General features: G+C 40.4%; 1 protein-coding gene across 1 annotated transcript; it reads right to left on the bottom strand.

Annotated features, from left to right (window-relative positions):
* Nucleotides 1–6,720: 6,720 nt before the first annotated feature.
* ppp1cab (protein phosphatase 1, catalytic subunit, alpha isozyme b) lies at nt 6,721–14,680 on the bottom strand. The gene is made up of 7 exons (XM_022220599.2): nt 14,252–14,680; nt 12,952–13,083; nt 12,048–12,278; nt 11,014–11,118; nt 9,440–9,663; nt 7,659–7,793; nt 6,721–7,564 (listed from the first exon to the last, which is right to left on the bottom strand). The coding sequence occupies exons 1-7, from the start codon at nt 14,304–14,306 to the stop codon at nt 7,469–7,471; spliced, it is 978 nt and encodes a 325-aa protein (XP_022076291.1). The 5' UTR covers nt 14,307–14,680; the 3' UTR covers nt 6,721–7,468.
* Between the last annotated feature and the right edge of the window lie 72 nt (nt 14,681–14,752).

Raw genomic sequence — 14,752 nt, 5'->3', positions numbered from 1 at the left:
CACAGCATGGATCACCATCAACTGGATCTGCTGTAGATTCAGAGCTGAATGTCAGAATGAACTGAGATAGAAAAGCTGCTTTGAGCTGCAACATTACGGTCTGACAACCCAACACCATCACACTTTTCATCTGCTTGTTTTGCTCCAACATGCTGTGAAGTTCAGTTTTTACCTGAATCAATAGAGATTCTATTTCCAACCAAGACTGGGATAAAAATTAGAATGTTATGAGGTTATTAATGCAACTAGATCCTTTCAGATGGAAGGATTTACTTCTAAGTTCTAGTTCAAGTTTCAGTTGGAGCACATTGCATTCACAAAGAAAAACAGCGATACCTTCATAGCAGCATTTAATAAACATAAAGCTTCCCTGTTGGCTCATTGGTGGAGTTTGTTCCTGAGCATCTGAACCTTAAATCCAGTCAGAGGATCATCTTCAGTCAAAGAACTTCAAGACCTTCCATCAGCTGGACCAGATGTGGCATCACCTCCCTCTGAACACCTGGATGACCGGAGAAAAGACAGAAATCAAACAGATCACACAAATACAATTTATTCACTTTCATCATTTTATAAAAGTAGCATGAACTTTATTAAAACTGGACAACATCAGAAATGAAAGTAAATGTTTTTATCTCTTCCTATTCCCTGTCAGTTGTGGGCTTTGTGTATTTACTGTCTTTTAATGATAAAAAATAAAATGGGTCACTACTCCACACCACCTTTGCTCTCCCCGTTTTCATCTTTCAAACCATGGACATATATGTTTCAAACACCTCTGACCGTGTGCACGGACGTGTTACGTCACGGTGCGTCTGCAACAAAAAAAAAAAAGAAAAGACAGAAGAGCTGCCAATGGAGGCGGCCCAGGAACAGCGGCAGCAGCAGAATGATCAATCCAGTGGCATGACTGAACACCGGCCCTCGCAGCCCAAACATCAGACGAGCCACCGGGAATTGTCCCGGTCCTCCCGATTAGCCACTCCTGGCCTGGGCTTGAGAAAGGCCTGTCATTTCTAAATATTAAAAATAAGGCTCAGGTGATGCACAGAAGACCAGCAGGTGGGCTGGTCAGTCTGTTCATCTGGATAAAACTGATGGATCAGATGGAGGTGGTGTCATTACAGGAGTCTGAATTAAAAATAAACTTAAAGACACCAACTTGTTTACTAGACAAAGCAACATTTATACTCTGTAGTGGGGAGACTTTAATTAAAATATCTATTTGAAAATACCCATTTCAAATAAACCAGTCATGTGCCGATTAAGCTGAAGAAACAAATCGTTTGTCAGTTAAGCATCAACAGACATCGATCACCTTCTGTTTGTTCCACAGACTGCTTGGTGATTTATGTGCTGCAGTGGCAGGTCAATGGCTTTGTTTAGTTCAAAGATCAGACAGAGTCTTAAACAGTGGCGGCAGGTGATAAAATATTTTGGGGGGGGCGCACTAGCAGACGGGCATTACAACACAACAATTACTTGAACATCAGTTTTGCTCTCCTCTCCTTCAGGCCAGCAAATTTATCAACGACTTTCTGATTGAAATCTGTCATTTCACAAACAAGTCTCTGTTCCATGGAGAGCATGGCCAAGGCATTCAGCCTTTCCTGGGTCATGGTGTTTCTGAGAAAAGTTTTCACTCTTTTCAAGGTTGAGAAACACCTCTCTGCTTCAGCTGTGGTCATGGGTGTGGTGATCAGGATCCTTAAAAGATTGACAGTTTCTGAAAAGACAACTTCAAGCTTGTTCTCCATAAACAGCTGGAATAGGTCCAGTGCACCACAGCAGGCTCTGAACTCTACTTTGCTGTAGATGAGACCGCGTTCTGTCTTCAGCTTGCTTCCATTCGGCATCGGGTAGGCCTTCAAAGTGCGTTGCAGTGCCTCTTCAGGAAATGACCCGTGATGTTCTTCAAACCTGTCCCCCTGCAACGAGGTTGCACAGACGAGATGGTCGGTGAAGGAGAAGCGCTCCTTGGTGTGTCCCAGAACGGTGTTGCAGATCTAGAGAGGAGGATACAAAAACACATAGAGAAAAAATAGATATGAAATGAATATACTTTTGTTGACACTGTTACCCTCTGTTGCTGCATGGTTTTGGAAAAATATCTTGCTCTTATTGACTACTGCAATTGTGACATGATTTTTAATATTTTGGAATAATTTTCATGAAACAGATTGTGATTAGATGATCTCTGCAACATGACAATGACATATTTAAACGCCATATTTCAAAACACATTTCTCCTCTAACAAACATTACAACCTCCAATGAAACATAGACTATGAGATTTCTACAACATAAACTTACTAATTTCTGTGAAGGATAAGCAGAAGTCATAATAATAACCACAAAGGGGAAAAGAGATCATGTTGAAAAACGTGATGATCATATTACTGACAGAAATACGAGCGTTAGAGTTTTAACACTGAGCAGCTGCACAAGTTGAACGTCACTCGTAATAAAAGTGACACTACAGCAGCAGCAGCATCTCACACGGAGCAGGTATTAATGTTCACCTTCCACTGGGAAATGTGAAGCGTTTCTCAACCACTCGTTTATGCGTTTTTGTCTCATGTGGATCAGTCTGAGGAACTTAACACTGCCTCCCTGTGGACGACGGCGAACACATCCAGAAACCCTGGTCATGAAAATGAGTGGCAGCTGCAGTTACTGAAACAGAACGTCAGTTCACATTGTGGCTGCGTGGGAAGACAAATAATTTCATCTTCATTTCACTGTGATGATACATGATGCAGCAGCATGTTGCAGTAAATGAAAATGTGACAAAATCTACAGCTGAATCAATTAATTGACCAACTGAATAACATAAACGATAGTTCTTCTGATGACAGATTAATCCTTTGAAGTCACATTTCAAGTAAAGATGTCAAGGATGGGCTGGTTTGAGCCTCGCAGATGTCTAGATTTGCTTCCTCTCTTTGTCTTGTGTTACAGTAAATATTAGATTTTGGGTTATTTTCCAGATACTTAATAACATTAGAAACTGTGTTGGCATGTTTTGCCTATTATCTAGCATTACCAAACAAATGATTCATCATTAATCAAGGGAATAATGAGCAGGCTGATGGCTCTAAAATAATCCATTTTCAAAAGCCAGCTTAATACCAAAAATATTATTTCTGCGTCAATAGCAGTTTAACACAGGCTTTTATATGACGTGCACTGAAATAATCGTGCCTGTGGAAAAAACACAGGATGGAAACAATTCAAACAATGTAATCCTATAAATTGGCAATATTCAGATTTGTACTCTTCATAATGTCATTTATAGATTTACGGTGAGACACAACAGACTAATGGAATGAAAACACCCAAAATACACATCAAGGTGGTTGTTTCACTACACTTTGTTCATTTTGAATTACAATTCATATATCTAAAGGCTTCTTTAACTAAATTTGATTGCAAAATAATCAGTGATGTCCGATATCGGCCTTTCTGCCAATAACCGATTGTAAGATTCAGGTTGTAAAAGAGGCTCTTACTTGCCTGGGATGGCTATTGCGGCTGAGATGGCGGAAAGAATAAGGTGAAACTTGTAGAGGACGCAAATCTTCATATTTATTCACCAGCACATCACAGAGCAGTCCGACAGCATTTCCCCCAGCACACAGAACAGGCACACCCTCAAAATCCCCTCACACCCAATATATAGGTGGGCTTAAACCACTACGCCCAATTGGTAGGTAGAGTCCAAGGAGCAGTGCAGCAGAATTATTTACAATATATTACAATTTATGTACAAAATAGGCCTATTTATTGTTAGCAAAACACATTACAATTTACAAATTCATATTTACACTTTAAACTACCCCTTTAAGTTACTTTAATTACCCACTACAATACTTTTCCCCAGCCCAACCTCCACTCCCATGAGGCCACTTGGCTCAGTCCAATCAGGGGAGATGAACAGCACCTGGTAACTCCGTCCACGGTCACTTGCCTGCTGCCAGATTTGTAAATCAGGTTGAAACAACCGAATTTTCTTTTGCTGCCGCCATCGTCTTCTGTCTTCTTGTTGTGGTCTGTCTGTCTCTCTCCGTATGTGTCTGTGTACGCTGCCAGGGGCGACTTCGATTGACAGGTATCATGAATCAATCAGATCAGATGAAAAATGACCACCCAAAGGCGCTGATTCGCCAGGGACGCAGATAGCTGCGCAGGAGGACAATCTTTAAGTAACCAATTAGATACCAGTATTAAGTCACACGAAAGCCAAAAGTTTTAGAATGTACATGCACGCTCATTTGGCAGGCGCCCCTCGCTATTGAAACGTGTAAAACAACCCCGAAAAAAAACCCCAATATGGAATGGAAAGGCTTAAAAAAATAAAAATGAGACCCACTGTATGAGTGAACACTGTGCAGATGTGTTAATTACTTTAAATATGTATTTATGTTTACTGTATCAATACCTTTTTCACAAAATCTTGATGGGGGCGGCGCCCTAGCGCCCCCTATTAACAAGCCGCCACTGCCCGCTAGCTAACTTAGCCGCTTAGCTAGCTAACGTGTCTGGACCAACTGCTGAAACACAACAAAACACAACTCTTCACAAGTCGCTGACTTAACATACAACAAATCAATGCTACTGGTTAAAAGTATTTATCATCTTACCGTGTTTTACTCCAAAAACAAGGTCATCAGAAGCCAGAGATGCTACCAGACAAGCTGACCATAGATGTAGACAGAAGATTAGATAGGCTAGCGCGCTGTCTTCTGTGTTTGGGGTTTAAGCTACCTGCTCATGTTTCCCTCAAACTCCACCTGAGTGCACAATGCAGCGCCGATGTCCGTCCGTGTTCCGCGCTCCGGTCGGACGGAGATTTCTCTGGCCTGACCATAGACTGGAGTCTATGCTCTGCAGAGACACCCTTCCGGATCATAACGTAACAACCATTACCCACAATTCCACGGGGCAGCCTCAGACTAAATTAATCCAGCCGCTCACACGAAAACTAAAGCAAATAAAAATGTCAAACCACCGTGGGGTGGTCAGGTTTTCCTGGGAGATTTTGTCACACATGGAAATGCCTCCAAAAAATATAAGGACACCATGAGTGAGACTAACATCAGGTCAGTTGACTATAAATATAGCCGTAATGCTTGAAGTAAAATTGAGGCCAGGTTTGACCTACCATAGTCACTGAAAAAAAGATCCAGTGGGACTGTTCATGTCAAGTGAATTGTCTAAGGCTGGCAACTCCGTTAACATCAAGGAGGTGTAGGTGGCTACTGGGAAATCAAATCTGTGCCTCCCCATTTTTTTAGAATTTTATTTTTTTAAATATATATTTACATCCAGCGGTTCTGACTGTTTCTCAAATGGAGCTCAATCACTGTTTGAAAATGCTTCATGAAATCACCACAATAACAGCCTTTTCTATTTATACACTTTTTTGGATCTCATCACACATCACTCACACTTTTGGAAGCACATCAATTTTGCTGATTCTGTCAGTGACGGTGGGTCACACACCGACACTTCAGCTCCAGCATCTTCCACAGTCCCACAGTCCCTTGTCCTGCCTTCAACAGCTCCACTCGTGTTTGTCATTAACTGGGTGCAGATTTACTTTTGTTACAGTGCAAATGAACTGCTGATGGATCATTTTCACTGGAACAAAAGTTATATCTGCAGAATAAATGCAGCTCCAAACATGTGGAAACATGAAGTCAAATGCCCCAGATTTCAAGAATGCATTGGTACAGGAGGACGCCATCTACAGGAAGTCATTTTTTAATTTTCTTCAATGGTATGTTTTAAGGTTTCAGCATTTAAAAATCCTAAAGCTTCCCTGTTGTCCCTATTTAATTAATTTTAGGTAATGTCACGTATCTCCTGTCATGGAATTAACACATCATGCCTAATTTTATTGTGATGTCCCAGTGGATGCATTCTCAATTGCAACAAGTTTTTCCAAATGCAAACATTGTGCAAAATAAGGAAAGTACTTCAACGTAAGTTATGGGAGAAATAACTGTCTCAAACAGTTCACACTCTTTCTCCTTCTTCCTCCCTCTATGAGTCCAGTAAATGCCGGCGAAATCCAGGTAGAATTTTATCAGGTTTTACGATAAAAAACTGGCAAAAAAAAAAACAAAACTGTAACAATATTGACCAATATTATATTTTTATCCCAATACCAGTCTGGTAATATCAGCCCATCGATATTATCTGACATCCCTACTAAGTATATTCTGAAGGTTTTCAGAGGGGTTTATTCATCCATCATTCACAGCCTGATATTCATTTATTTATTCCTGCAACCAAAAAAATCTAGCTGTTGACAGCAATTCCTTATGTGTGATAAAGATACTAAAATCTGAGTCTCATTTCATTAAAACAAAACAATTTTGAACTCTATTTAATGTTCACTAATTAGAGCTTCAATTTTTTAGATACAGAATAAATAATAGCCCCGTTTGTAAACTCAGGATGCGTCAGTGATATCAGAATCACTAACTCTATTCACCTGTAGCGTTTCCTTTAAATAGAGCGTGAGCTGGGGTCTCCATATGACTGCATCTCTAAGCAGGTAAAGTGAGGACATCCCAGTAATGTGAAGAACTCAGTCATCAGACCTGCAAACAGCCATTTGCTTCAGATTGATTACAAAGCCATCTGCTTATCATACAGCAGATACAGAATTATAATGCAAAAAAAAAAAAAAAGACTGGCAGACAATGCAGCTCAGATTCTCGCTTTATTGGTCAACTTGATGAAAGACTACAAAACGAATTCACAAAAAATCTCTTTCAAGTAATCAAATCTGTACAAACCTAAACTGTATGGGGTTTTTACAGCTCTGGCTCATATGAATCTGAAGAGTCATATGCGTGTGTGTGTGTGTGTGTGTCGGTGAGCGAGTGCTGCTGATGGGATGACATGCACAACTTCCTGTTCAAGGATACGGCGACATCACACTCCAATAAGCAACATGCTGCGTGCACACACACACACACACACACACACACACACCTGTGTTTGAGATTTTACAGTACAGAGGACAGGGAAAACAAAATACTCCCCCCCTCCTCCACAAGTACACACACACCACCTGCTGGCAGGCGACCTCCCGCTGTCTCCCAGACCCTGCTTTTCAGTCTAATTACTGTACAGACAGACACTGTGGTTTCAACCTTTCCACGGGAAGAGTGGTAAGAGAAAGGGGAAAGTATAAATCTCTAATACTCTCACACAAAATGTACACGTGCACACATGATTTTAATGCTCACCTGCAGACGAGACACGTTTGTGGTCTGCGCACGCACGCACTCACTCAGACAATTCATAACATTAAATGTCTTAAGAAGTACAGATAAAAAAGGAAAAAAGCCCTGGGTATAGGTTTGATTTCTGGCTGTTTGGTGAAAGAAAGGAGAAGAGAGGTAGAGAGGGCAGGAGGGATGGGTCGAAGGTCGAGGGCAAACTACTGGTGTCATTTCTTAGCTTTCCTAGGAGGAGTGACTGGGCGGCCGGAGCCCATGCCGCCTCCACCGCCGTAGAACAGCTTCTTGTCTGCGGGTTTGAGAATCTGTGAAACAAAGAAAACATTTAGCAAAAAAAAAAAAAAAAAGCTCACCGGAAATGACTGTGCAAGAGGGGTCAGTCTATTTTTCCTTGTTTACCTGGAATGAGCACATGAGCGTCTCATCTACGCTCATCATAGCTCCGGCATTGTCGAACTCCCCGCAGTAGTTTGGGGCTGAGAACAGCGTCACCAGCTGCCTCTTTGCAAAGAACTCATATCCGTCCTCAACCACCTGAAAACACAGAAATGAAGGGTTAGGTGTTGGGGGAGAGGGGGACATTTCTTTCACATGGAGTGAAATAAAAGGAAAATGATGGGCGTGCAAGTCGCTCCAGACATACGAATGGATCATGAATACACTTGTTTTACTTGTACAGTCTATCAGTAAAACTGGGCTGCAGTGTTAATGTGATTGACTAGGGATGCTCCATAGGAAACGATAACAGTCAGTCAGTTATGGAAAGACAATATCCCCGTGATTACTGCATTGTATTTATCATCAGGCAGGAAATCCTAAATCCAAGTGTGTAGCAGTTGTTAGGCCCAGTGTTTGGGACCAGCCAGAGTAGAGCTCACTGGCTCAAACAGACCAAATGCTCTCATGTGCACACTAAGTGCATATGGAGACATCATAGGAGACAGACTGGGCTGTTAAAAACTTAAAACCAGAACACTGAGCTACCACCATCAGACTGATGTGTTCAGACAGAGTTCTACAGTTTCTGTGGTAACTTGTGGAGGATGACGTGATCACCAGCTACGATTTATCAACCCGAGGACATGGCCAGGCTTGTTAAAATATTCACTGTCGTTGCTGTATTTTTCCCCCCCAACATAATCAGAATGGTTTTCCGACTGCTTCTGCCAGTGTCGCTGTGGCTGACTTTGCACATGCACTGGTAGTCTTTTTTAGCTGTGGATTTGTAATTTTTTAATGTAGCACCATGTTTACAATGTTATCCTACTTATTTTCGTTTAATGATTACCCTCCAATATATATAACTGGATAACTCAATGATTATCAGAAATATGTGGCAAATAGCTGAATGGGAAAACTTTGGTAAGGAGCAGCCTTATGAAAAATAGACAAAAACTAAATACATTCCTAAAAACAAGAAATATTATATTACCCTAAAACCAATGGGAAAGACAGTCAAATCAGGAAATGAACTCGTTAATGTTTTAATGCCACATTTTCCTCAACAAGCTGCATGCATCTGCTGAAACCCCCTGTAGGCTCAAGCTCCTGATTAATAAAACAGTGCCCTAAAAATACTGCTTTATTAGAAGAAGCACTTGCAGCTCTAAAGTAGAGAACATAAGCAGCTGCAGTAAAGAGAACCTGCTAGAAATGACCAGGGTTGAGATCAGAGGATATCAAAATTGAGAGACGAAATTAAGACATATTTCACTGATTTAAAGTAGGCATAAAATGTCTTACTACTATTTGATGAAACCAAATAGAATTGTTCAGGGCTCAATATAGTAAAGGTAATACTACTACTAAACAATACAAATTGTAGGACTTAAACTAAATCAAAATCAGGCGCTAACACAAACACTGCTGGGCTGTAGTCCAAATGTGCTTAAAGGATTCACAGGCTGCCCGCTGGTTTCATAGGCGCTATCGATTTCTTTAAATACTCAATAATATCTGTAAACAATTTACTTGACTAAGATGCCAATCTTTCATAATAGATTCAAAACAAACCAACAATGCTGGAAAAATATAAACAAAAACAAAATGACGAAGCATAACACTGCTCTCCATCACTAAACTCCAATCATAAAGAGAAATTCTCCTCCCATTGTTTGAATCTTTACTATTTGTTATTTTGTATTCTTAAAATAACTTCCAGCTCTGAATGTTCTACTGACCTGATGGGCTCGACAAATAAGGTCCATGTCATGTTTGTGGAGGAACTTTGTGACCACGTCGGCACCAAAAGTGAAGGAGACGCCACGGTCGTTCTCCCCCCAGCCCAGCACGTCCTTGTCTGGATCTGCCCACAGCAGGTCGCACAGGAGGCCCTGATCAGGCACATCAGTGGGGCGCATGACCCGTCGCACCTGCTCCATGGACTGGAGGTCTGGAGACAGGCCTGGGGAAGGTAAATACACAAGAGTTTAACATTAGACAGCAGGAAAAAAATATAGGTTTCTATATGCTCAGAAATCTGGACTCTGTTTTATAGCTTGCTTTTATTTTTCTTAACAAGTCAGAAAATGAAAAACTAAACAAGCAATCTCAAGCATCTGAGGCGGGACAACTAAGAAATGTGCTTTAAGTATTGAATTATGTAAAACAATATGATGACATGCAGACTTTCAGTAATGCTGCATAATCCTGATTTGCAGCTCCTGAAGTGTGAATAGTTGCTGCCGTTTTGTCGTCTTGCATAATCGTAAGCTGAACACGTTTGGTTTTGGATTGTTGGTTTGACAAAGCAAGACACCTGAAGATGTCACCAGTTTTATATTAACTAAACAAACGACCAAAAATAAAAACTACAGATTGATCAACAGTCCATCTGCAGTTTGTTTATTAAATTAAGATTCAATGAGAGGTTAAAAACTGCAGATATTTCATTCAGAATACAACCTTTTTATTGTGTATGAAAGCTTAACATGAGCGATAAAAAAAAACAGATTTAGACTTTATCTGATAAGAGCTCAATAAAGAAATAACTCAAGCAAACATACAATATCCTGTCAGTGGGTTTGGTCTTATGTAATTTATATACTTGAAGCAAGAGGTGGAATTTACCCTCTTCCTTATCAATGTCTGTTTACATATTTTGCATAGTGGTTCTCAAAGATGGGAGCTGGCTGCGGATGACTGCTGGTGCCACTTTGTCTGAGCCCTTAGGTACATTTTGTTGTCATTTTCTAGATCACAGCAAAATTATTCGACATGGGAGTAAAAAATAAAAAACTGTGTTCCTTTCATTCCATTTTAAAAATGGTTTGAAATCAAATGTCCATATTTATTATGTTTTAACCTGACCTGTCTTTACATATTATATAAATGTTTAGTGCATTACACAGAAAAATCTTCAGAATTTGTCTTTCTTCTGCAATAATTATTTGAATTTATCAGCCATTTAAGACCCCTTTCAGCATGAACGGTGTTAGATCCAACATGATTAGAGATCACGAAATGCACTGGACTAAATGCATGACCTATAGTAACTTGGCACACTTTTAGTCCAGAATGTCACAGCCACAGGAACAGAGTGTTTAAGTTGTGCCTGCACATCTATAGCCATGTCTGCTGATGCGAGGAAAGGATATATCATAAACACAGTCAAACACGAAATCTCAATCCCGCACAGCGCTGCAGGCCTTTTCCCATTATGTTGACAGAAGCAACAGAGCTGAGACGAGCTTGTGTGTGTGTTTGTGTGCGCGCGCTCTGGATGGAAGCCAAATGAGCTGTTTGATGAGGATACCTCCATGGCAACAGAAGATCTTCTCATCAACAATGGCTGCAACAGGCAAACAGTTGAAGCAGTCGGTGAAGGTCTTCCACAGCTTTATGTTGTATCGCCTCTTACCTGTAGGAGGAAACCACACTTTGTCACAATCTAATCTCGAGACCTATTAAATCAGCGGGACCTATTGCATCACAGTGGAGGCACATTTTACATAATCCTGGCTCGGTGAATAGTGAGAGCGGGCATGTGGTAATTGCTTCCCATGCTGCCCTGATCATGCTCATTAGCCTGAAGCCCGGTGCACTGAGAGGTTCTCTGTGGGCTTTGTTGCTACTAAAAAAATCTGTTTCCCTGTCAAGTTTAAAAGAGCTGATTAACAACTGATTGCAAAAGCAGGGTGCAGCATTTTTCTGAGCACAAGGAAATAGTTAATAATTTGTAGATTTATGGTTAAAAAAAAGAGAACACATTCTGTTTGATTATGGCATCGTAAACTGGTAACAGTAGCAGCTGGTGCACATGGAAAGATATTTTGTTTATGCCAGTTAGCTTTTGTTCCACAACAACTTTGTGTCTCTCTGACTGTTTTAGATGTTGATGGCAGAACAGATGCTTAGTGGAAACGTTAAACTAATTTTGTGTCCACTTTGGTGAACATCTGGTGTAATATATCCAAGATAATCATTATAAAACAAGATGAATTGATTCTTGGCTTTTTAAAACAGAAAACTGATTTGTTGTAAAGTTACTAGATTCTAAAAATAATCACAACACCGACCTAACTTGTACAATTCTATGTAGCAGAGAAGGCAAAATTATAAACAGATTCCAATAGTGTTGGTGAATGTCTATCATTTCACTGCTGCTTGTTAACTGATTCATTTCTGGCTACACTTTGCTTTGGCATGCATAAAAAAATTAAAATGACTATCCCGACATGACTCAGGACCTATTGTGTCTGACTAACATTTTCAAAACCAAAGATAACAGTGATAAGATTACAAAAGTAAACACTAAGATCAACGTCTGTGTCAGTGTACATGACTTACACTCATCATAGAAGCCATATATTCTGTTAATGGAGGCGCACTCATGGTTCCCTCTCAGCAGAAAAAAGTTTTCTGGGTATTTGATCTTGTACGCCAGCAACAGGCAGATGGTCTCCAGGGATTGCTTGCCTCTGTCTACATAGTCCCCCAGGAACAGGTAGTTGCTCTCTGGTGGAAAGCCCCCATATTCAAACAGCCGCAGCAGATCATAGTACTGCCCATGAACATCACCTGGAGGAGAGACAGGCAGCATTAGAGTGGAAACAGTGTGAATATCAGACTGTGTGTGTGCAAAACAAAAGCTAAGGGACTTGGATAGAGGTACAACAACACACGGCATCCGGCAAATTGAGTTTCATGCCATGGATGGCCTTGCAATACTTTAAATGAACACTGTTATCTCAGTGTTGACTTGAGGTGTTACTATGTGAATTCATTGAACGTGCAAGCTTGCATTTAGAGTGGCACTGCTGGTGACTTTAATGCTCAGCAAATTTGTCTTGCTCCTGGAATCTGCAGGCTGTTCCTTTAAACTAGCATTTAGTTTTAAGTGGCATCAGCAGTATGACATGGGAGGGCAACTCCAGGGAAAACATCACTGTACGGACAAGCCAATGACAGTGTATTCCTTAATTTCTGTAGCAAGGTCACAGCTACGCACTGTGTTCCATCCTGAAACAGTAACGTGGTTTTTCTTTGTCTAGAGAACAGTCTGTTCAAAATGAAGTATAATTTGAAAATCGTTCAGCATCTGGTTCCATGAATACACGGAATAATCTGAGTGTAAGCCTTCTCGTAATAGTTCAGCACTCTTAAGCTACAGCAGGCATCTAGAGTGTTTGTAAATGCTATGTGACCACACTTGAGAATTCCCAAGGCTCTAAAGAACACAGCTAAGCCTCACCACAAATCTTGAGGGGCGCCTCAAGTTCGAGCAGGATTGGCTGGCTGAGGAAGATCTCCCGGGATTTGAGGCAGAGACCACGGATTTCATTCTCTGTCAGCTGAACATTTTTGCCAGGTCTGGAGCCTTTCACTGTGAGGAAAAATACAACAAGAGTCATAAACAGTGCAGGGGAAACAACAGTCACTTACTGGCACAGTTTTATATTCAGTCTCATTTTTACAGAAGTAAAAACACTACTGTTCACTGATAATGGCGCTAGCATTATTTACAGTATTTCTGACAGAATATTCATGGAAAATGTCGTATTTTGTTCCTATTAGGAAAAATAAATGCTAAAATAGAATTCACACGTTCTGTGCAAAATCTGGCACACTGCCATGCACAGTTGGCACAGTATTATTCAATCTGTTACTTCCATCAGCAGAACCATCACAATAATACAAACCTTAACAATAAAATGTGAAGGAAAATGAACATGAATTGATAGATTGAAAATTTTACAGTTTAAAGCTGAAAGAGGAGTGTGTATTTACAAACAATCTGAAAATGTCCTTCAAAAACATCTGAGATGCTTTTGTTGTTTTTTGGTGACAATTTTTTTTTGACAAATCTACTATGGTCCATAAATGCAGTCAATGGCCACAAATAAAGATAAATCCAGATGACTTTCTGATAACAACCGGTGTTATTTTAGCGGGATGCGGTGAGTTTTCTGAATCACACCCCTGAGCACGGTCCACAACAACTGTGTAAATTCAATAGGATACAATATAATAAATACAATACCACTGGATTATGGAGATTGCGAACGAACTAAAAAAAAGTCACGAGAGCACATATTAAATTCACACTAACTTTCATTTTATAAACAGTTATGTGGATTTAAAGCTTGACGATCATGTGAAAAAGCTTTCGGTTTTCAAGAAATAAAACATTTGTACAATGATCCTCAAACACGAACACGTTATAGACAATATTTTAAAAGTTGTACATTGCTTCATTCTTTTACTGACAATACAAGGTTAACGACACCAACTCTTGACGACACCCTTCGCGTAAATACTGCCTTAGTTTATATATTTAACTTAAGTTAGGAAAGTCGGTACAACACGTCAATTTGCTGCGATATGGATGCTACTAACTGTAATTATACACAATTCAAATCCAGTGCTTCGTTTGTGAGAATGAGACATGAACTCAATTTGCTAGCATAGCATTGGCGGCTATCGTTGTCTAGCCCCATTAGCTAAAATGGCTACCTTGGCGAATAAATATCAAGCGAAATACTGAGCCTTACCTTCGAGCAGACGCTGTATAATGGAGTCGATGTTCAACTTGTCGGCTTCTGCCATGCTATTCTCCTATTCTGGTCGGTTTCTAATAACTCCTACGAATTAAAAACGTAATTACTATTAACTGGCTACCGAGTTACCGTTAGCCCAACTAGTTTAGCGTTAATCGGCTATCGTTAGCCCGCTAGCTAGCTAACCTTGGGGCAGAATTGGCAACCTCACGATTTGAGGCCGGGTGCTGAATAGTTAAAGATGGAATGGTTGACATGTACTTCAGAAATCCGTATTAGTCAGCTATTGTCCATTAGATAAACGAATTTACTTTAAAATAGTTTCTCGTGACAACGCTATTTCTGCCGTAGCTACTAGCACCATGCCATCGACAAAAAAGGCTAGACGAGCGTTAGCTCAAAGCGAGGTTGAACGGAAGTGGTCTGACTGTTACCGTACCCCCATTGGTTATTTTTCTCAAAAGACGGGATTTGCGGCAACCAATCATCTCTCGG

The sequence above is a fragment of the Acanthochromis polyacanthus genome, chromosome 19, assembly GCF_021347895.1.
Source record: "Acanthochromis polyacanthus isolate Apoly-LR-REF ecotype Palm Island chromosome 19, KAUST_Apoly_ChrSc, whole genome shotgun sequence".
Taxonomy (NCBI): Eukaryota; Metazoa; Chordata; class Actinopteri; family Pomacentridae; genus Acanthochromis; species Acanthochromis polyacanthus.
Note: the sequence above shows the minus strand (reverse complement) of the source record. Positions and strands in the feature narration are given on the sequence as shown.

Coding starts and splice junctions, on each gene's coding strand:
- ppp1cab (XM_022220599.2), bottom strand. CDS start 14,306: ATGGCAGAAGCCGACAAGTTGAACATCGACTCCATTATACAGCGTCTG. Junction 12,279..12,951: donor GGCGCCCCTCAAGATTTGTG/GTGAGGCTTAGC, acceptor TCTCTCCTCCAG/GTGATGTTCATGGGCAGTAC. Junction 9,664..11,013: donor GATCTTCTGTTGCCATGGAG/GTATCCTCATCA, acceptor TACCTTCCCCAG/GCCTGTCTCCAGACCTCCAG.